General features: G+C 40.2%; 2 protein-coding genes across 3 annotated transcripts; one reads left to right on the top strand and one right to left on the bottom strand.

The window, feature by feature from the left end:
- Positions 1-7,858: 7,858 nt before the first annotated feature.
- Positions 7,859-13,354, top strand: FFAR4 (free fatty acid receptor 4; the record flags this gene model as incomplete). The annotated part of the gene is made up of 3 exons (XM_084210146.1): positions 7,859-8,392; positions 9,131-9,259; positions 12,947-13,354. The coding sequence occupies 3 exons, from the start codon at positions 7,859-7,861 to the stop codon at positions 13,352-13,354; spliced, it is 1,071 nt and encodes a 356-aa protein (XP_084066272.1).
- Positions 13,355-14,226: 872 nt separating this feature from the next.
- RBP4 (retinol binding protein 4) lies at positions 14,227-20,448 on the bottom strand (the record flags this gene model as incomplete). 2 transcript variants are annotated; one of them, XM_084209941.1, is made up of 6 exons in its annotated part: positions 14,227-14,426; positions 17,567-17,779; positions 19,104-19,210; positions 19,339-19,475; positions 20,116-20,251; positions 20,410-20,448. In XM_084209941.1, the coding sequence occupies 5 exons, from the start codon at positions 20,242-20,244 to the stop codon at positions 14,413-14,415; spliced, it is 600 nt and encodes a 199-aa protein (XP_084066067.1). In that variant the 3' UTR covers positions 14,227-14,412. The 2 variants fall into 2 exon arrangements, with proteins under 2 accessions (XP_084066067.1, XP_084066066.1); XM_084209940.1 differs by lacking the exon at positions 20,410-20,448 and having other exon boundaries at positions 20,116-20,274.
- Between the last annotated feature and the right edge of the window lie 1,096 nt (positions 20,449-21,544).

The raw sequence follows: 21,544 nt of genomic DNA, 5'->3' as shown, positions 1-21,544 counted from the left end.
ATATCTGAAATATCTCCACCAGATTTATTGTATTCACCATTCTCTATCCACTTTTTAATTTTACTGACTGTGTCTCAGGCTAATCTTTGTATTTGACAATTTGCTCAATTGCTAGCAACAGTTTCATGACCAAAGATATGATAAACTAATGAGTAAAAGAGAAATTGTGCTTCAGAATCTCAAGGTTTTGTCATGAGGGAAATTGTCTTAATTTCATATATTTTAAAAAATCTTTTCATTCAGGATGATAATTATGCTTTTCATTACAGCCTAATAATTTTAATCTCTAATTAAACTACTTTAAAAATTTTAAGTTTGTCTTTGAACAACACCTTAATCAGCTAGTATTCTATTCTCAGCTGCATACTCAGCATAGTTTCTGCAAAAGGAAATCCTTATCTTTTATGTATTATAAATGAAATAGGTTTGCCTACTACAGGTCAGAACTCTTGAGTACTTCTGAGGCTTTCTTAAATTAGCATAAAACATTTCCGCATTAGAAACTGGTACTGCAGAGAGAGACTTGGAAAGTTCATAATGTGATAATGTTTAAAAAGTTTTGTTCATTCCACCTTTTCTGAACTTTAACAATGGATTTAGTCCTACGTGATTAATTTTACACCTAAGCACAAAAACCTCCTTGCTGATAAATTTTTACAGGTCATTAGTGTAGAATATGTTGCAAAATACCAAAATGACATTCCAGTGAAGTAAAACACTTTGAAAGCAGACCCACAAATACTATTGTCATCACCTACATGTAATTAAAACCGGCTATAAAACTCCAACTTCATAAGGTATGCAAATCATAACAACTTTTTTCTATTCCTTAGAAGCAAAGAAATCTCAGAATTATTTTTTTTTCCCTCAAAGTTAGTGAAGGAGATCTGCTGCTCATCTCATTAGTTATATGTGGAGAAGATTTTGACATGCTCACTTTACTGGTAAGAATTAATTAGCTGTAATTATAGTTCTTGGTAAGGCAGGAAGCAACAGCAATGTTTTCATTACTTCAAGTGCTTTGGGTTTACAATTTCAGGAGCCTTTTTCTGTTGTGTCCCTTTCAAGTAATTGAATTTCAACCTACCAGAAAGACTGCATTATTTGAAGCTGTTGATTGAGGGAAGCTTGGGGGCTAATACAATGGTTTGCCAAGAGTAGTGTATGTATAAATCTAGCTTTCACACTGTTCTTTTTAAGCAAATTAAATGGTTTTGACATAATGTTAGGTGGATGAAAAGAGAGCTAAAACTCCACAATTTTTTTTTTCCATAAGAAGAGCTGCTTGTGAAATAAAAACTGAGAGATGGCTCTGTTATTTTTCTTAGATCCATGAATTAACTTTTAATACTCTACTTGCTTGTGTAGCTTTTAGTCTCAGTTTTGATAACAATCTTTTTTACAAGGTTATGTTGATTTTGAGTATTGTACTTCAAGAACAATTCAGACTAATATGAATGTAGTAGAAGTCTTTCAGATTTCTGATCAAATTCGTGGAAGAGCCAGGCTTATCCAGTCTAGAAAAAAACCAAGAAAAATTACAATTTCATACAGAGGAAAGAAAAAGAAGTCTTCTAGTGCTCAGTGAAAAGAGTAACATGTTCAAAATTACTCATGTTCAAAATACTCAGTGAAAGAGTAACATGTTCAAAATTGCAAGAGATAAGGAAAATCTTTCCGGTGGTAGGAACAGATGAGCAGTGAAACACATTGCTTACAGAGGCTGTAAAATCTCCACCACTGGAGATTTATGGGGACACTTATGTAACAACCTAAACCATGCCTGACAGGCGAGGCTGCCTTGGCTCAGGGACATCACCCACTGATTTCTCACAGGGCCTTGAAGCCCTGTTTTTAATGGCACATGAAGACCTGCAAGAAAAAAAGACGTGAAAAGATTTAAATAAAAAAGCCATAGTTCTGCACTAATTCTTCATCTTCTTCTTTAGCATGTAGTGTTATTTCACTACATGCTAAATTTGTAGCTATTGTACCAGTTTAATCTCATGTTTCTCAACTGGAAAATTACTGGTATTCCTATGTCTGTATGAACTTCTAGTCTAAGTGGACACAGAATACCATAAAATACTGCTTCAAATCAATACTTGCACTCATGCATCGCTCTCCTGTTGAAAAGACAAATTACACAGGCACAACTTGATGTCACTTAATTCCTGATTATTGGGAAGTGCATCATTCACACATTGTTTTAACAAACAGCACCATGGTGTCTGGTTCTTTGGTATTTGGGTTGTTCAGGCTCCCCTCCAGAACGTGCTCCAGGTGGAAGATTCAGAAAGCTTTGTGTTCTGAGTGGGAGCTGGCCAAGCAGCCAGTGAGAAACATGACTGCTCTAGACGAGTCACAGATGTAAATTCTCTTCTAACACTGTCAATGTCAAATGCATCCCTTGCAAAAAAAAAAGCAGACTTCAAATAGGACATGTATCCATGAAGGGAGACTCCCCTCACACCCAGTCCCCCTTCAGACCTGGAACAGAGCTCCCCACCAGCATTTAGGGACAGATACTCATTTGGTGGTCTCTATGACCAACCAAAATTTTCAGTATTTTATACTGAATTAATAGTTCCAAAAAGATAGACCAAGATAAGGTGCTTCAAAATATTCTGAAAGAAAGAAGCCTGGGACCTTATGGTGATATCCAGCTGGCTTCTTGATGGAAGTGCAACCAGGTTTAATTTCTCTCATAAATTCAAAACTGGTGAATGTTCACACTGTGCCAGTGAAAGTGGTAGTTTTGTCCATGTAACAAGCTTGATAGGGTCAGTGCTATCTCATGCAACTAAACAGAAAACTCTACAGTCTAATTAAGGTATACATGCTTGCCAGACTCAGTTTATGGGAAGCTCCAAGTTACATCTTATCAGTAATCTCAAATGGCCACTGATATGAAAACCATAAACAGTGTGGGAAATAACATGATTACCATTACATTAGGGAAGGCAGAAGGGTTTACAGCAGAATTTAAAGCATTATTTAAACTTTCATTGCTTTTGCAAGATTGATTTTTCTGTTTCTCCAGCCCTAGCTTAATGGAGCTAAGGAGAAGCCTGACAATATAGACAATTTTTGCAGCAGACAGGCACTGTAAACCTTCCTTCAGAAATATGTGGCTTTTAAAAGTAAAGCTGCTATCCCATTTTGGAGTTGAAGAACCCCTGTTGCTTCCAACAAGTTCTAAGATGAGACATCAGGGAAAGAAAAGGGCCGATTCTCCTTAAACTTCATGAATAAAAGCATTCTCTAATAACTGGGAAACAATGGTGTCTGTGACCTCTGCACAGCATACAACCCAGCAGAGCAGTGTGTTCAGGGAATGTCTGAGTACATCTCCTGAGCATAAGAGGCTGGTGACAAATTTAGTTTGTAAATCCTTCAGATGTTCACCACAGCTTTTGTTTTGATGTCTTTGCATGAAAGCTCATTAGCAGGAATCTAAGTAACTTTATGTACACCTGAAAGTTAAGCAAAGATCCAGTGGCACTTTAACATCCAACTCTGCAAAAAACTCACGCAGGGTCTCATTTCCTTGGTAAGAGTCTTCTACTAGATTCTGCAATGTCCAAACAAACCAGTCTGATATTCTATATTCACTGACAAACTCCCTAAATCCACAGGCTTGATGTCTAAGTGTAATAGAGTTTCTAAGACTGTTAAGAAACAACCTCCTTTAGTTAAGAGTTTAGCTGGAGCTGAGTCACTCTAGTGAAGCTTGGTTACCATGCAGCAAAACAGAAAATGTGACCATCCAGGAGAAGCCTATGTTACATGGATTATGTTCTTAATTTGCATTTGGTTCAGAGAGAAATCTCTTCCTCACTGTAAGCCACAATGCTGATGTTGGCAAAACTTCTGGTGGTCTTGATGACTGGAAGCTGACCCAGCTTTTATTAGAAAGCACATCTGACAGTATTATTGGCAGCTCTGCTTTTGGCTAAGGCCTTGGTCAGTAATGCTGCTGCTACAGCTTGAAACTACAGCGCCACTGGCACTTATCCCAGGAAGTGTGCCAGCTTCTAATGGGTACTGACCACAGCAAAATGAGACTTCCCAGAAGAAACAGTGACTTGCTCGTGTCCCAGAAGAAACAGGGATTCGTTTTTCACATGATAAGTGAAGCATCTAGTTATTTTCAGTGGACACAGGAATGTGTAAGCTTGCTACTATATGTAAACAAACTGATACATTTACATTCACACTAAAAGTTTAAAATTGTCCCTCACACATTGGTGTAAGCGCTTCGGCTCACTGATATTAAAGTATAAAATGGGTGAGCAGTTAGAAAACTTCCTAAAAAACAAAATAAATCAAAATGGACTTGTATTTGAAACATACCTTACAATGCTATAACATCTTCTAACCAGAGGATTCATAGCATCTAGAAGCAGAACAGCTGCAGTGTAATATGTAAGAGCAAAAATGAAAATAGAAATCTCACCTTGGTTGAAACTTATGATAAAAATCTTATTGTGCAGATGCATGAATCATCTACAAGCTTGCAACCTCTCTTGTGAAGACAAAGAGACAACCTTTCTAATGAATTGAATTTACATCACTTAGCAAACATTAAATGTGCAATACATCTGTTACAGAAGTCAGTGCTATTTACCTAGTGTGATACAGGTGTACAAAAATACACCCAAAGACTTAAAAAAACCAATCTACATGCAAGAAGGTGCATAAATAAGGCAAAAACCTTTACTAAACCATGTCCAAATGGAACCAGAACTGCCATCTCCCAGAGTCACCCACTAAGTGGTCCCTTTCTCTGGGAATATTTCTTAATGCTCAAGATATAAATAAGCTGATCGATCCCCATCTGTCACGACAGTTCATGGTTGCCAGGGGAACAATCTGAAAAGCAGAGCTTGACTAATGGTATCAGGTAACACAGCCCTTATCTGAAACAGAGAAGGCCAGACCTTGGGCTTTCATTAGGGATGAAGAAAACACCCATGAAAAAAGAAACAAGATTTTTTTCCTGCTAGGTTAGGCAAACCACCTCCACAGAGGTCTCTGCAGCTTTCATTTAACTTAAAGCAATGAAATATGAGCTGACTCCATGTTTGAGCATAAAAGCAAACATAGGTTAAAAAATTATATAGGTTAAGCAACCATAACAGGTTTCCAGGCATTCTGGTAATCACTTCCTTGTCATGAGCACGTGGTGCACATACCACACACAGCATCCACCTATTACAGTAAAGCCAGGGTGGCTCTGTGGGGGTTACGACTCCTCTCTTCCTCAGATTTCATGTTGTGATGGTTGCTATGATTAGACCTCCCCAACAGCAAATACAACTTTTGTACCTCATGGGAGGGAAAAGAAAGTTGCTCTTTTAGATAATGGATCCATTAGACCCATGAGTAATCAGACTATTTTTCCTCCTGCAAGGAGTCCCCACGTGTTTGATCAAACCTGAGGGAAACCAGCCTGTTTCCTCACACCTCTGCTGTCCCCAGGCACAGGATTTTGTACACAGGTGTGTGAAGTTCACTCACTAACAGCATACTAAAAGCAGCACTTTACTTTGGTTCTCCTGAGCAAACAACAGACTTATGCCAAGTAACTCACCCCTAAGGACCAAAGGTAAAGGTGGTCCTTTCTGAAGAAGATTAAAGACCTACCCAGACACTTCCACACATCATCTCATCTTCAAACCTTCTTCTCTTCTGGCATTCTTTTCCTCCCTGACTAAAATAATGCAGTTTTGTATATCTCACTCCCTGTTTCCTTTCCCCATATATTGTTTCAAATATGTTTACTTTTACTCTGAATTGACAGGGCAGGTTTCTAATTTAACTTTCCACTAATGTCAAAGGGGCTAAAGATTTTATTCATAATAAAATTGGAATTATCTGTGCTACCATTTCCAGCTGCCTCACCTCTGCTCCCCGTCCTGTTAATGCTTCCCAAGTTTTCACACACCAGACTATTAACAATGGCTCTTTCCCAAATCCCTCCCATTATTTAGAGCTGACCACACCACTGCTACTGCCAGCTGCCCAGAACTTTGGGGCTAGTCTGTCAGCTTGTAAAATGTCCCAGGCCTGTGAGGTTGTGACAGCTAGAAGGTGTTGCTTCACGAATAATTTTAAAGAATCAGTTCATAGCACAGCCAAAATAAATTGTTACTAGATATGCCAAGCATTGATCAAAAATGCTAATAAAAATCAGTAGGTCTATTAAATTTACTGAAATTTTTGTAATATGGATGCAGATTTTTTTCTCCCATCAAATGAAGTAGGATAAAGTATGTAGATAGGACACTTGCCAGTCACTTGTGTTGCTTTCTGAAAAAAAGACCCAATCTTTGCAAGTTTTCTTATTGTCTTCACTTGACTTCATAGCCCATCCCCTTAACAGAGGATGCTGTGCCCATATTTCATACAGTCATCTGTCAGCAGGAGCCAGCACTAGCATTTCATACACCTGTTTAGGCTGCCCTGCAAACTCCTTGTTTGGTGAGATGGCATAGATAGTTAGAACTACTAACTGAAATAACAGCTAATTGAAATAAATGCAAATTCTGCACAGGCAGACGTGGGAAGCAGTCCAGGAAAGATGTCACTCTTGTCATCCCTCATTAGGAGATTGCCCCTTCAAAGGACCAAGTTTCTGGAATCCCCACTAATCTGGAATCCCCGCTAATGCCATTGCGTAAATGGTTGATGGCAGGGTCACACCCAGGGTACTGCAGAAGCACTGCCCGTCACCTGCTCCCCGTGGCACTCCGCTTTTGTACTGCACACACGTGGAATAACTCTCACCTCATCAAATGGTGTAGGTCCACACACTGAGCCTCTAAGTGCAGCCTTGAGTGCCTGCACTGGCGCTCAGCCAAATGAATTCACCCAGCCTAAAGTTATACAACTGTTTACATACTTTATGAAAACATTTTATCTTCTTTTATGAGACATTATCCACCTGTCTGTGACAATTTACATGCTTCGCTCCCAGCCCATTTCTAAATCATCTGAAGTGAACAGCCTAAATGGAAAGCCCTACTTTCATTTACAATCTGAGCAACTGCTTCTAGCAATTGAAGTTCAGAGAAAATTAGGTATTTTCTAGGTTTGTCTTACTTTAACAGGCTTCTCCAGCATGAACTCATAACACCGGCGAGATTCTAGATGGATTTCGTAAACAGATCCCCAAAATCACGTCGGTGACACTTCTCCACAATTAGGACAAGCAACGCACAGGTCTGCTGTTTCCAAAAGCCCCTGTCAGTACAGGAGGTGATAGGTAAATTCCTCTTTTCTTGTTTCTTTTTTTTTTTACCCTAGATTAGTCTGGTCATCCAAGGCTCCTGAGGAGAGCTCTCAGAGTGGTGTGGCAGCCATCCATATTTCCAAGCCATGCAGGCCCCATTGGATGGGAGCAGACCGAGTGGCCTCCCAGGGTCACTGGCACCCCAGGGGCCTGCCTGGAGAGCCGAGCAGACCAGGGCTGGCACTCGATGAGGTGGCTGGGCCTGGGTGCCCGGCCATGGAGATGGCAGCGTGCTGACCCACACCCTGCCCAGGGAGGTGTCGGGCAGCCCCTCACTGCCGCCTCACGCACTGCGGCCTCGCCTTTGTGTGAGCTCCACCGTGTTTACACTCCCACTTCCTTGTTCCACTGCAGTGCGAGGGCCATAAACCGCCCAGCTGGCACGGCTGAGCGCTTGGTAGCAAGTGCAGGAGGAAGAGGAGGGAGGGGGATGGCGGTCATCCCCTGGCTCTGTGCTGGAAGGGCACCCCAGGTGCCGCCGTGGTGGTTGGGAGCGCAGCCCTTCCCCTAGGGCTGGTGCCACCATCCCCGGTGGGTCTCTCATGCCCACTGGCCACCCTCATGCCCGTGTCCAGGGGCACAACAGAAGGGAACAAGACCTATTTCCCCTTCTTCTCGGACTTCAGGGGCCACAATGTGACGGCCCTGCGCATCGGCGAGTCATGTGCCCTGGCCTTCATCTTCCTGCTGTCGTTGGCGGGAAACATCTGGGGCATCTGTCTGCTGGTGAGGCGGCACCGCCGGCTCTGCGCCGCCAACTGCCTCGTCCTCAACCTCTTCTGCGCCGACCTGCTCTTCATCACTGCCATGCCCTTCATCGCCATCGTGCGCTGGACCGAGTCCTGGGTGCTGGGCAACTTCGTTTGCCACCTGCTCTTCTATGTGGTGAGCCTGAGCGGCACCGTCATCCTCCTCTCCCTGTCGGCCGTCAGCCTGGAGCGCGTCGTCAGCATCGCCCGGCTTCGCCACGCCGCCTTCCGCCGCCGCAAGATGCTCGTCGCCGCCTTGCTCCTCATCTGGGGCCTCGCCGCCCTCGCCACCCTCCCGCTCTGCTGCTTCTTCACCGTGGTGCGGCTGCCCGCCCCCGCCGACCAGGTGAGGGCGAGCGCCGGGCGCGGCAGCCAGGCCGGGTCGGGCCGGGGGGCGCCGGGACCGACGGCGGTGGAGGCTCGTCCGCCTCTGCCGGGACAGCGGCCAGCGAGGAGATCGCCTGCAGGGCGGGCAGCGCTCTGTGTGCCGGGCAGGTGCGAGGCTGGGCTCGGAGGAGCGGCCGGAGCTCCCCCCGCCGCCCCCCCCCGGGCCGTTCTCCAGGCTGACCGTCCCGTTAGGTGGGAAACGCTCATCGGCTGAGATTCTCTTTGCGTTCCTCAGTGCGGCTCAGAGACCTCCTTTTCAGCTCACTTCCCCTTACCGAGGGATCAGCATCCTGGGAGAGTTGCCCTGCATCCGCAGCCCTCTCCGTACAAAATGGCCATGTGCAGATTTTTCTGCCTAATATTTTGAAATGCATACAAAAGTGCACCCCACATGACACTTGAATAAATTATTAAGTTTAAGGTCTGTAAGTTTCAATTTTAAAGTTGCCATTACCATTTGATAAGAAATAATTGGAAGTATTCGAGTTGTGGGCATATCTACTTCTGATTGTATGGGCTTTTAAAACCATCAAGTAATATATTACTTGACCACTTTGTCTAAGTAGAAAGTTTTCACAGTCTTGGTTTAGTCTTGGTTTAGCCATTTTTTTTCCATAAGCATAGAGGGAGATAAGAACAATGCTATACTGAAAATAATGGTACAATATTACTTTTCTTCTTAATTTTTTTTAAATAGGACATTCAAATTTGCACCCTGGATTGGCCCAGCCCTGCAGGAGAAACAGTCTGGGATACGACCTTTGCTATTGTTTTCTTTCTGATACCAGGATTCATCATTGTCATCAGTTACTCCAAAATTTTACAGGTATGTTTTTCCTTTAAATTTTGTTGTGAAACAAAGGGAAGTAAACAGTAACTCACTAGGCATCAGCATATTGTCACTAAATACAAATACATGTAAAGGGAACAAACATAATTTTTTCAATAAATTATGGGATAGGAAAGGGAGCATTTCAACCTGCACATAACAGCCTATATACTTTAATTAAGAACATGCTTCAACAGCAAAATAACCAACACATGGTTTGTCTTCTTATCTATAGTGTTGAATACACTTCTTCATTTATGTGCTGTTCATATTTAAAAAGTGTCAGTCTCCTAAATGCTGAAAGAGTCAAGCATTTGAAATAACTAAAAACTAGATTTTTGCTTTTCTTGAGCCTAAACTTGTCATAAGGGATTTGTAAGAAAGCAGAGAAAGTTAGGGCTAGAAAAAGACCCATCCACTTTTTGATCTACTGGCTTTCTGCTTGCATCTTTAGTACACAGATCTCATTAGATTATACTTAATCCTTCACAATTTCAAATATTGTAAACAAAATTGTAAATTAAACCATCTGCTTCCACTTTCTTTCTAAGTGGATGATGTTTAACATATATGCTGAAATATAAGCCAAGCCACCCAGCTCCCCAGAGTTTTTAATCTATAGTCTAGCAAGCATTACATTAGCATCTAATTTCCTTGTAAACTATCCAAAACCAGAGTGAGAAAGATCTAGAAATCTTCAAACTAAGCACTTCAAACTAGTCACTGCAATGCCTAGTTTTTAGCAACTGCCCACAAGATCCTTGCTTCCTTAATTGGGTAAATTAAACTTCTCATAAGAAAATTTTAGGTTTTGGAAAGGAACCTCAACATACATAGATTATTGAGCAAGGAGTTAACTGATGAAATGCTGAGCACCAGCGGGCTGTGGATGCACATGCCAGAGCTGGATGTAGGAGTAAAATGAACCTAGAATCTGGTCTCCACAAATCCTTGCCTATTGATCAAACAAACTTGTAGTAAAAGCCTGTAGTTTCTGTATTAGCTCATTATAACCTTGAGATAAATGCATTAGGTGAGCCTCTTGTAGTGAAGTAAAGTGCTTGTAACCACATACATGTAGGCAAAGAGCGTAGAGTAACTCACTGGAGAGTGAGTCCTTTGAAAGAACTGCAAAACACTGCAGGCCAAGAAATGCCACAGTTCTTGGTCAGAGGCCAGGACGGGAATGGTGTTTGTTAGTCCTGTCCTTGCAGACTCCGACACATAGGGAGCTAAAAACCAAAAGCAGTGTTTGGAATACTGGATTACAAGACATCCCTGTGCTGCTCTGCTCCTGTTTTTCTAATTTGCTAACAGAGATGCTAAAATACATTACCATTTTCTCTGAAATGAGGAAGGCTTGAGGCCGATAGCAAGATAAAATTGAATCTTCTCTCTCTCCAGGAAGTAAGCAGAACTGAACTGGAGAATGTCTCAATTCCTGAGTCATTCCCAAGAGCAGACTCACTCTCACTTTGTGAGAATGCTCACTTATGCCAGTGCACACGTAGCATGATTCTCAGTATTGCTGGAAGCAGTGCCAAGCATTCATGTATTCATGTTACAACATTGATGATGATGATGAGGAGGAGGATCATGAGGATGATGAGGATTGTTTACAGATACAAGACCTGAAATTTTTAAACAAATATACACTACTACAAATGTGTACTGCACAATTTACTCTGAAACTGAGTATTATTTTTATATAACACTTCCTAGAACCCTGGCAAAATTGATAGATTACCTGCCATGATTTGTAATTTATTTCGTTTTCCATCGTTCTGCCTCTCAGGCAAGACTTTGTCAGAAGCTAGAGCTAGGGAAGATGTCTGTGTTCTGGAAGTTACATGCTTATATATATATCTAACTTCTAAGTTCCTGTTTGTCCAAGTGTGGTCCAGATGCCAAATATAGGTATCTATACTGGGAAGACCAAAAAGAGATCCACAACATACCACTGCCACCCCATTTGTCTTGAACACTCTTAAGAAGCAGTTGTGTCTTATTTACCACAATCCTGGTGACTCTTGAATTCTTAGTTCTAGGCTTTGCAGCTCCTGCAGGAAAGACAGAAGGTATTTATGTGGAACAGATCAAATTTATATGGGACAAATCTCATGAGGACATTCTGTAGCAGTTTTGAACAGTGAAGACTGAGAAGTGCACACAACCCAGTTTTCCTAGTTTTATACTAGAAGTGGATATTAGTCCTTCGCATCTTGTGAAACCCTCATTCTTACTAAGACAGGTTAAGCGCTCTCTGAGAGCAACTCTTGGTTTGGACTGTTTGGAGGAGTTAACCTAGTTTCTGGAATCTAGATTGTACAGCAGAAGATCATCAAGCTGGAATTGTTTTACACGCTCGGGACATCAGAATTCTCTGCTCCTTTTAAATCAGGGAAGCAGCTGTGATAGTGATACTGTCCCCTTCTCAGTCTCAGAAGCTGCTAAGAAACCCACTTTTGGGTCGCCTGTTTTAATTTATACACCCACATTCTACTGAAATATTTAGAAGATGTCTAGATTGTAGTATTGATGAGTATCTATCTCTGTGACAAATACAGAAAACTGCTAACAGAATTACAAATTACTCTCTCTCTCTCAACATTTTCGTCCTTACCTGTACCAAGAAGTTGAAATGTTGCTAGTGTTAGTGTTATCCTTCCTGTAGTTTCTGCTAAAGGGGAAAGTGGCAGGTGGAGCCTTACCTTTTGACTTTCCTATGTAGACAGCTAAGGATTGATCAAAGCCTTGATCGATCAAGCCTTGATTGATCAAGGCTTTTGAAAACACCCCTTCCTTATGTATGCAGGGGATAAACTGGTATCTCAGTTATTTAGCACAAATCTTTGCTAGATATTTTAGTTTTAATTTCTTTGCATCAGAGGTATGAATGTAGCAAACTTAATTGTGCCATGCCAACTTCAGGGAAGACAGGGATGTAGAGCTGAGGATTTCAAATTTTCTGCAAGCCCTCTGGGTCCAATATTCTACCTAATGACAGATGATGCACACCTGTGAATACTAGGTTTCTAAGCTACCCATAGTCTAGTTTATTACATCAGAGAGTGCTTTTACAAGGCACAGATTTTTATAGTGACTCTAGCAATCTGTAAGATTCCATAGAAAGCAATTGTGATTACTGACTGAAAAGCTAAGTGGGACACAAAACAATGCACAATCTCATCCACATTTAAAATAATTTATTGTAATAAATTCATGCTCCTTCTAATACCTACCTTATAATATCAGCATGGCCATAAGAGAATTGGATCACCTCCCTGCTTGCACATCAACAGGATTGTTAACTATGTTCCAGTTTGCGTTTGTGAAAAAAATCAATGGGTTTCTTTCGATAGAACAAATGAGGTCATAATTTGAATTTAATAGGATTTCATGAGTAATTAAGACTGTTTTATGCTGAAAAGCATTTGTGATTGGTAGAGAGCCATGAAAAGAACAACCGCTTTGTTTAATATTGAGATGAATTCACAGCTGAGAGGAAAAAGAATTGCTAGTGAAGTGAGAACATTTGAAAAGGAGCCATGGACAAAAGGTACAAATGAATTTTGCAATGTGGTTTTTTGTAGTCACTTTTCAAAAGAAAACATCATGTGCCAAAGTTTATGTTTTCACTTGTAGAAATGTGTTTCAGTGAAATTTTTTTCTCTTTTACTGCAGATTACAAAAGCATCAAGAAGAAGTTTAAATGCTGGTTTAGCCTACCCAGAACATCATCAGATTCGTGTTTCCCAGCAAGATTACAAACTATTCCGAGCCCTTTTTCTGTTGATGATCTCTTTCTTCATTATGTGGACTCCAATAATAGTAATTATTTTTTTAATTTTAGTTCAGAACTTCAAAAAAGATTTAAATATTTTGCCATCAGTTTTCTTCTGGATAGCATTATTCACTTTTGCCAACTCTGCTGTCAATCCAATTCTGTATAATGTTGCCCATTTCAGACGTAAATGTCAGGAAATTCTTCTCTGTTGTACAGGGAACCCTGAAAGGCATGGAGCAGGTACAGAAACCACTGCAAGAAGAAGTAACCATGAACAGCCACATTTGTCTTTCATTACCAGATGATTATTTAAAGTCTGAGCTATGCCACATTTTGGATTTTGTCTACGCTATCCCAGCTCATATAGGTCATTATGTTATAGTATTACATGCCAGGGGAGGAGGAAAAAAAGCTAAATATGTATTTTTAATTCCTGCAGGTAAAATTCTCTCGACTTCATTGCTTTGCATCAGTAAGATTTGAACAATTTAATTAAGGGATTGAATTCTCCTCTTATGCTGAAATAAATAGAAATACGGCAGTGAACTTGGTGAATGTAAAATAGTTGAATTAAGTACTTTAAAGTTTCTAGTGAAAATGTTCATCCTCAGAAAGTATCTGCTTTTTTTAAAATCCAGTTTTTAAAGGGAACTTGATTAAAAACTTCAATAACTATCTGCCTGAATGTAAGTTCGAGCAGACTAACTGAAACGAGGTAATGGACATGTGTTATCATCAAGTAAATGACCAGTTTGGTTCCATCTCAAATTAAAAATATGGACTTAATACATGTGAATTAACAAATAAAGAATAAATAAATAAATGGCTAATTGTCATGTGTAAAATAGTTATTTTAAAAAGATAGATATTTTTATGTCTTTGCTAGTCATATAATAAAGTTAATTAGTGATATATAGGGTCACTGAAATTCCTTTCTCTTTTCTAAATGATTTCTAGTATTTTATAGGGAAAATCTAATGTTCTAGTTGAAAAGAAAATACATATATTTGGAGGTTTATGATAAATACTCTTTTAGTCAGAAATTGAAACCACTAAAAAAAGCAAGATTAAATTCTTAATTATCACCAGTCACCAGTTCAAAAGGGTGTATTAAGATAACAGGCTACTAATGAAACCAATGTGTACATATGTACAGATTTGCATACAATTTGTATCCTGTGTAATCCAAGTTTATTAAAATGTTTCATTGGTTTATTAACAAGGTGAGCTACACAGCTCAGATAAATATATTGAAAATCTAAATGGACCCATTTAAAGCATTTTCCAGAGAACACATGATCAATGTGTTAACTTTACATCCGTGGTGCTGTTACATGGGTTCTTTCCTTAGGGTTGGATCTTCTTAAGAGCAAAATCCTGAAACACACAAAAACCACAGTTGTGTTTGTCAAACACTCCAGACAAAATTTAATTACTCAAACTTTCACCAAATTTAAAATGCATACATATCTAATTTCTTTAAAATGCTCTTGAGTCCAGAAGTCTGTTACTTGTAATAATAATGCCATAACCTTACTCTGCAGTTTATAATTCTAAGGAATTTTCAACTTGGAACAAAACAGGAATTCATCCAATCTGTTACACCTCTCCTGAGAATTGTAATACTTTTGCAGACAATGTATTGGGCAGATCAATTATAGAGTATCTTTCAGTGATACTGGATTTAAAAGAGTCTATACTTTACCAAGCTTCTAGTTATTTGCCTAAAAAGAATTAATTTAGGATTGTCTTTCAACAAAGTAACAATCTCCTGACCCCCAAAACTTCTAACGGCAATAGTAAATTAGCAGAAGGAATATACCACTCTTAATTTCACAATTGTTGCTTCCAGCAAATGCTAACAGCAGATGGAGCTTTCAACTCTACTGACACGACACTGTATTTATAAGTACTCTCACTTAATATTGACATTACACAGCCTAAAGTTACTTGAGCTACTACTCTGAGAGACCAAGAGTATCACAGCTTCAGCTACATTTGAGAAGGAGCTACCATCATAAATGCAGTGTAAGTTAGAACAAAAAACTTTCATTTCCTAGGCTTCTCTTTTGCCTTGAACAGCCAGTACAGATATTTTAATTTTTTTTTTTTAAAGTAAGTTTTGTACATCTGTTTGTTGAGCGGCCACACATGCACACACGCGTGCGCGCGCGCGCACACACACACACACACACACACACACACACACACTCTTATTTTCTTATTTTGCTTTAAGACATAGGCAGAGTGTGCACAATTAGCAGCAGACACTAGCCTATTCTTGCAGCTTTACTAACATCAGTTAGAATTTTATCACAGTAACAATGAGATGCAGGTCAGTGCAGATGACTGAAGTTGGTTTGTTTTGGTAATAATTCTGTCGCTCTTAATAGCAGACAATAAAGGGGAAAATGCAAATTGTTGGCTTTTAGTTTAATTCATGCTTTGGTGCTGGGCTTATAAACCCTGGCATAATCCTTAATGAAAAGGAACCCAGGCTCCTATTTTTTGTTTGTAAACTATGGAACTCACCCAGTCAGACACTGTACTCAACACCTAACATCTCAGTATAAATTAGGGTAGCAAACAAAGAACAGGGTGACCTGGTAGATTAGATATTTGCTATTCATAACAAACAAGAAGAGGCATGATCAACTTTTAAACTTTCTTAGATTTAATAGAACAGCCCTAAACACCTGATTACTTGGCTTTCTCATTTTCAGAAATTTTTATTCTTGCTGGACTTTATTTGAAAAGCAGGGAAGGCAGGATTCAAACCAGAAAAGTAGAATAAATTTTTATAATGACTTTGTTTCTTTTCTGTCCTACCGCTTATGCAGTAATACAAATCATTCACAGAAGTTGATTCCATTTGCATTTATAATGTCTTTTATTCTTTACTGTTCTAACTTTCAACTGACTTATGTTGTCTCCAAATTCTCATTCAAGATAATTTTTTTTCATTGTTGTCAGGCACTTTTCCCAGGTCACTGATCAGTACTGTAAACACCACCTACTTCAGCAGAGTAGGTGGCACCATGTTCTTCAAGGCACCCTGTTATCAGCATACTACTTTACAACACAGCAATGTATTACTCTGTATTTATGGATCAGATGAACAGATAATAGAGCCACAACAGCTGACTTTGCTCATCTATTCTTTCTCTATAAGACACAAAAGTTCCTTCAGTCAATCCCAGTTTGTTCTAGCATGTCATTGAGAAAAGCCTTTAATCTTGATTTACAGATTTCAGTGATGAAGAACATACAACAGCTCTTGGTAAACTGTTCCAAAGGTTAATGACCTTTGGAGTTAAACAAATGGCTGTTTATTTCTGGTTCTGAATGTGTCCAGTTTAAAGTTCCATCCGTTTAAATTTACTATTTCTGTGTTTGCAAGTCCTTTCCTATCCAATTCCTATTGCTTGTGTGGACAAGCACAGACTTTGCTCAGGCCAGCTTTTAACCTCTTCCTAATAGGAAAAGATTAGGATCTTTAAAGCACTCACTCGAGGATACATTTTACAAACTTTCAATCATTTTCTCTGCTTTTCTTCAAAACTTCTAATTCATCCTCAATACTTTTTCCAGTTATGCTTGCCACCTAATGTGACATAGCAATTAGATCTATGCCAAGCACAACAGTCGCATGTGAGTTGTTTTACACATGCAAGAATCGTATTAACTCTTTTGCTCACATCATTACATTGGGAGTTCCCATTCAGCTGATTCACCAGTCAAGTCTTTCATAAATAGCATGTCTTCCAGGATGTGAGGGGTGGGGAGGGAGTAGGGAGAGGTACTACTATTTTGTTTGTTCTAAATATTTTGATTTTTCTCCTTCACTCTTTACAATTCCCCACTCTGGGTGTAATTCTTATCATAAGAAACGTTATGGTTTCTTCTAGATTATTACCATTAGGCCTTTTGTAATACACTTGAGCATAAGTGAGGTAATTCCCTGTGTTGTAAGCTCAGCCTGACCATATGACTCAAGATAATGTCATGTTTCCAGTATGAGGGCTATGTCCCTCTTCCACAGCTCTTTGTGAAACAGTTAGCATGAGGACTTGTGAGAAAGGGTCTTCTATAAGGTATCCTCTCCAAGATTTCTATTTTCCTTAAAAGCCTTTCTGAAGAGTTTCTCAAAAAAGCATTTGAACAAAGGGAAAGAAATGTGATAAAAGGTGCCAAATTACTTTTTACCATAGCTATGAAGTTTATCCTTACTATGTTTACTCACATACATTGATTTAATTGTTTTACAACTTCCTCTAATTACTGTTTCAGCTGACCTGATATGCTGCATAAAAAAACTATGCACCTCAGCCCTCCTTCAGATAAGGGAAGCAAAAGTTGGAAATAACTTACTATAAGCTCCAGTTTTCAAAAGACAAAGTTACAGACACTAAGTAAAAAGCTTTATGAATTTGACATCTAATGAGCAATAGAATCCCAGTGTTTTAGTTTAGTTGTTAAACCCTGAAATAAAATTCTTCAGAAAAAAAAGTTCTCACCATTATGAGCGATAACTCTGTATTTTCTGTCCAAACAGAGGTCTATCTGCCTTTGTCTGACAATTTTCAGTGCATCTGGAGGCAATCCCTTGGGGTCCCGGGAGAACACAAAGGAGTAGCTATCAGCACAAGTGCCATCTGCATTTAGCTGGCGGCAGGAGTAATGAAGAGCATATGTATCATAATCTGTGTCCACTACCCAGTGATCATCATCTGAAAGAAACCATAGCAAAGAAAAAGTGTTAGAGACACCAGTGAAATCTAGTAAATCAGAGAGGATTGCTGCCATAACTCTATGAAAGAAAATAAGATGAAGATCAGTACAAGTTATAGCAGATTAGCTTTTCATTTATTCCTGTGTCCGGTATTTAATTCCATGTTTATTTTTTAAACGAAAATAAAGATGGACATGCTCGGCCTGCTCAAGGTGACCCAAACCCATAAATATTTTCCTACCAGGGATGTTACTTAGACTGCACTTTTATGGAAGAAGATAATAATGCGGTTTGCTTGTATATTAGAAGTATTTGCTACAAGTTTTGCCATAAACCCTCTTCTTAAAGCACTGTTACAGTTTCAAATAATTCTAAACTATTTAGCTATGTAACATGACAAAAACCTGGTCACGCAGACACTCTGTTCTAACAGAAGTGAGGCTGTTTCAATGTTTGCAGTAAAACCTGACACATCTGCACCTTCATCTCCGGGAGCCAAAGACTCTCCCTTGCAGTACATCTGCACTGGTGAAGGCAACTCTCTGTTTTCTTCCCCTTCTCTCCTGTGGGGGGGACACCAGACTTTTTAGAAAGGCAGAGTTTGGGGTCAGCCAGCAACCTGAAGAACCCATGATTCAGCAGCATATTGTGAGGAGACCTGGGAACAGTTTAAGACAAATTGGCATCCAAGACATGCTTTGTAACTTTGTTTTTGGATGGAATGGAGCTCCTATCAGTTCCAAATTCTACCTGCTTCTCTTGGAATCAATTCAATAAATGTCTTGAGCTACAAAGTGTCTGAATCTCTACTTGGTTCAAGGAACTGATTTTCTATAGGGGTGGAGAGAGGACATAAAAGTAGGAATGAAGTACATATGATCATATTTGTCTCTTAAAACAGATAAATCTCTACATTTGCAGACACAAGACCAAACAAAATAACATTTTATAAATTCTCTTCCCTGCTCGGCCAGCTCTGACATCAGGCTTCAGAGAGAACACTAACATCCGGTAACTGAGTTCTGAACTAAAACAAGTCTTAAAATACTTCATCTGCTTTACAGTGTCCTTCAATTATATTGTTGGGTAGCAAACAAATTAAATACAAAGATATACAAAGGCCAGGTCTTCACTTGTTTAAAGAAAGCCAACCAGCTGTCCCATATAAAAAGTACCTTGTTCACATTAAGCTTTGCAGTATGATAGTTAAGTCTTTTAAGTGTATTTAAGAAATTCAACAGTACTTTTTCTTTCCCCAGCATGGACATACAACATAACTAGTCTTTCAAGTAGTTCTGCATCTTCCACAGTTAAGTACTCACTTCCCTTCTGCAGAAAAGAGGCAACTCCCCAGTACTTCATCTTGAACTTGGCAGGGTCCTCTGTGTCAGTGAAAGAGCCGATCATGTCAGCACAGACATCCCAGTTACTGTAGCCAAAGAAAATATCACATTCCAATGTAAGAGCACAGGTTCAGTCACTTGCACAGGGATAGAAGGTAGGATTGGAGCAGTAGCTTAGCAAAATGGAACAAGAGGAGAGTGGCAAACAGCTTACTTGAAGAGTCTGACTCTGCCCTTTGCAGTGGCAGTCATTTGTCCATTCTCATCTACGCTGAACTGGGCTACCACATTGTCCTGCAGAAACAGCCCCTCAGGATCTTTTTTTGCCATAGCATACCAGGTGCCACTGTACTGCAAGGAAATAAGAAAGACTGCATGTAGACTTAGAACAATGGAAACATTACAACCAGACAGTACAGAATAGGGAAGAGCATGCAGATCTTTGACACCATGACTCAAAGGTGTACCTAAGAAGCAAATCTATCTGTTTCAACAGCATAAACCCATCAATACATGGTAGTGCTATCATAATTTGTGGAAATACTGACTTTTTTGGTAATCTTATCTGTATCTGCAGCTGTCCAGTATAAGGAATATATAACAAAGTGTAAGTATAACAAATTTAGTGGCAAAAGGAATAACAACTGGCAGATCTTGCTAGATCTATGTGTATTTATTTCCTTGCAATGGTGTCTGAAAACACAAGAGTATTAATTTTTCATAGAAACAGCCAAGTAAATACAGTCTTTCTGCTTATACCCTACAGTTTGAGACCAGTCTGCTAAAACTCAGTTTCTGCAGTATTCCTTTATCAGGTGCATCAGGATCCAGCACCTGTGGAGGTTTGGACATCACACATTTTAGCTGTTTCTCAGTATTACACTCGGTGACTTCAAAATGTGACCACACTGGTGCTACTGAATGCCAAATTTTGTAGCCTGGAAAGAGGTATGCAAGACATCACAAATCCAGGACAGTAAAGAAGATTTACCCTGGTCTTGTCGAAGTTCTCCTTGACTTTGAAGCTGCTTACTCGGCAGTCCCGCTCTGCAGTGCTGCTGCCCATCAAGGCCAGTGACAGCAGCAGCAGCCAGGGCAGAGCTCTCTCTGTGTGGGCCATCCTGTCCCTGCAGCAAACAGAGAATAGCATCAGAAACAAGCTGTCACACAAGTGAAGGGAGGAAGGCTGCCCTGATAGGTCACCAAGGTGTCACGCAGCTTTCCCTGATGCGTGTGCAAGGAAGGCCCCTGGTTGTCCCCAGCCCACAACAGCAGGGTCCCTTACAGACAGTGCCGGTCCCTGGAGCCTCTTGAGAGCCCAAGTGTTGATGGTGGTGGCAGTGCCCAGGCAGGGAATGCTTTATGTACTCCTGAGGCTTTCGCAACCTGCTGAGCCACATTGGAGAGGGCAGCAGGGAGGCGGGTTGGTGGATGCAGCAGGCTGGGGCCCCTTCATAACAGCCTCTTGCATAACACCCGTGGGCTCAGGTGGTCTTTGACCCTGATCTGCAGCCAAGCCGGCGCTAGGAACAAATGCCTCTCTTTGCTTTTCCCAACCCGAAAGCAGAGCTCACACCTGGGGGAAGGGGTGTGCACATGTGCGGGGAGAACAAATGGAATGAGAGGCATCCCACCTTTGCATGGGGGGAGAGTGAGCTGCCTCCCCCTCTTGTGTGATTTTACACACTGCAGTCCAAAATCCATCTTACCCAATATGCTCAACCCAGTTACAAGGTGCAGACTTGTTTCCTCCACCTCCTCCCCAAAGTCCTTTCCTCTTTTACCCTGATAAACAGTGGCAAACAAAATACTTGTAAGTTTCTGCTCATGTTTCTGAAAGCCTGGTTATGCCAGAACCTCTTCAGGTCCTCATGACTGGTTCCCTCTGGCTTCCAAAAGGCTCTCTTGGCTAAATCATCTCCTGAGCAGCTCCCAGCAACAGGAATGGGGGCCCTGCAGATCCTCAGGATGGTGAAAGAGCCTTTTTATGTGCTACTAGAACTTAAGTGTGGCCTGCAAATATCCAAGTGCATGTACACACCACAGCTAGCCATTTTGACATGTGATTAACTTTAAATCAGATATTCCATAACTTCTGTTCTGGTTTTGGCAAACTGTTTTCAGTTATATAAACCATTATTTTCTCCTGTCCAGGCAAGTTTTGCTGCCTCTCAGTCAATATTTGTTCTCTAGTTTCAACATCTTTAGGAAGCATTAGAGAAAATCTGTTAATTATTTTCTAGGCGTGTAACCAGAGCAGGATAGAAATGATTGTTACCAAGAGAACTAATTCACCTATCTTTCTCACCTCCCATTTTTTTTTAAGAATAAAGGCAGAAGCCTGCTATTTGAAAAGCTGGTATTATTTTAAAAATCAAGCAAAAATATGATTTAAATATGGAGATATTTAAATTTATACC

This window comes from Fringilla coelebs, assembly GCF_963513975.1.
Source record: "Fringilla coelebs genome assembly, chromosome: 8".
NCBI classification, from domain to species: Eukaryota; Metazoa; Chordata; class Aves; order Passeriformes; family Fringillidae; genus Fringilla; species Fringilla coelebs.
This window is presented reverse-complemented; position numbering and strand designations above follow the sequence as displayed.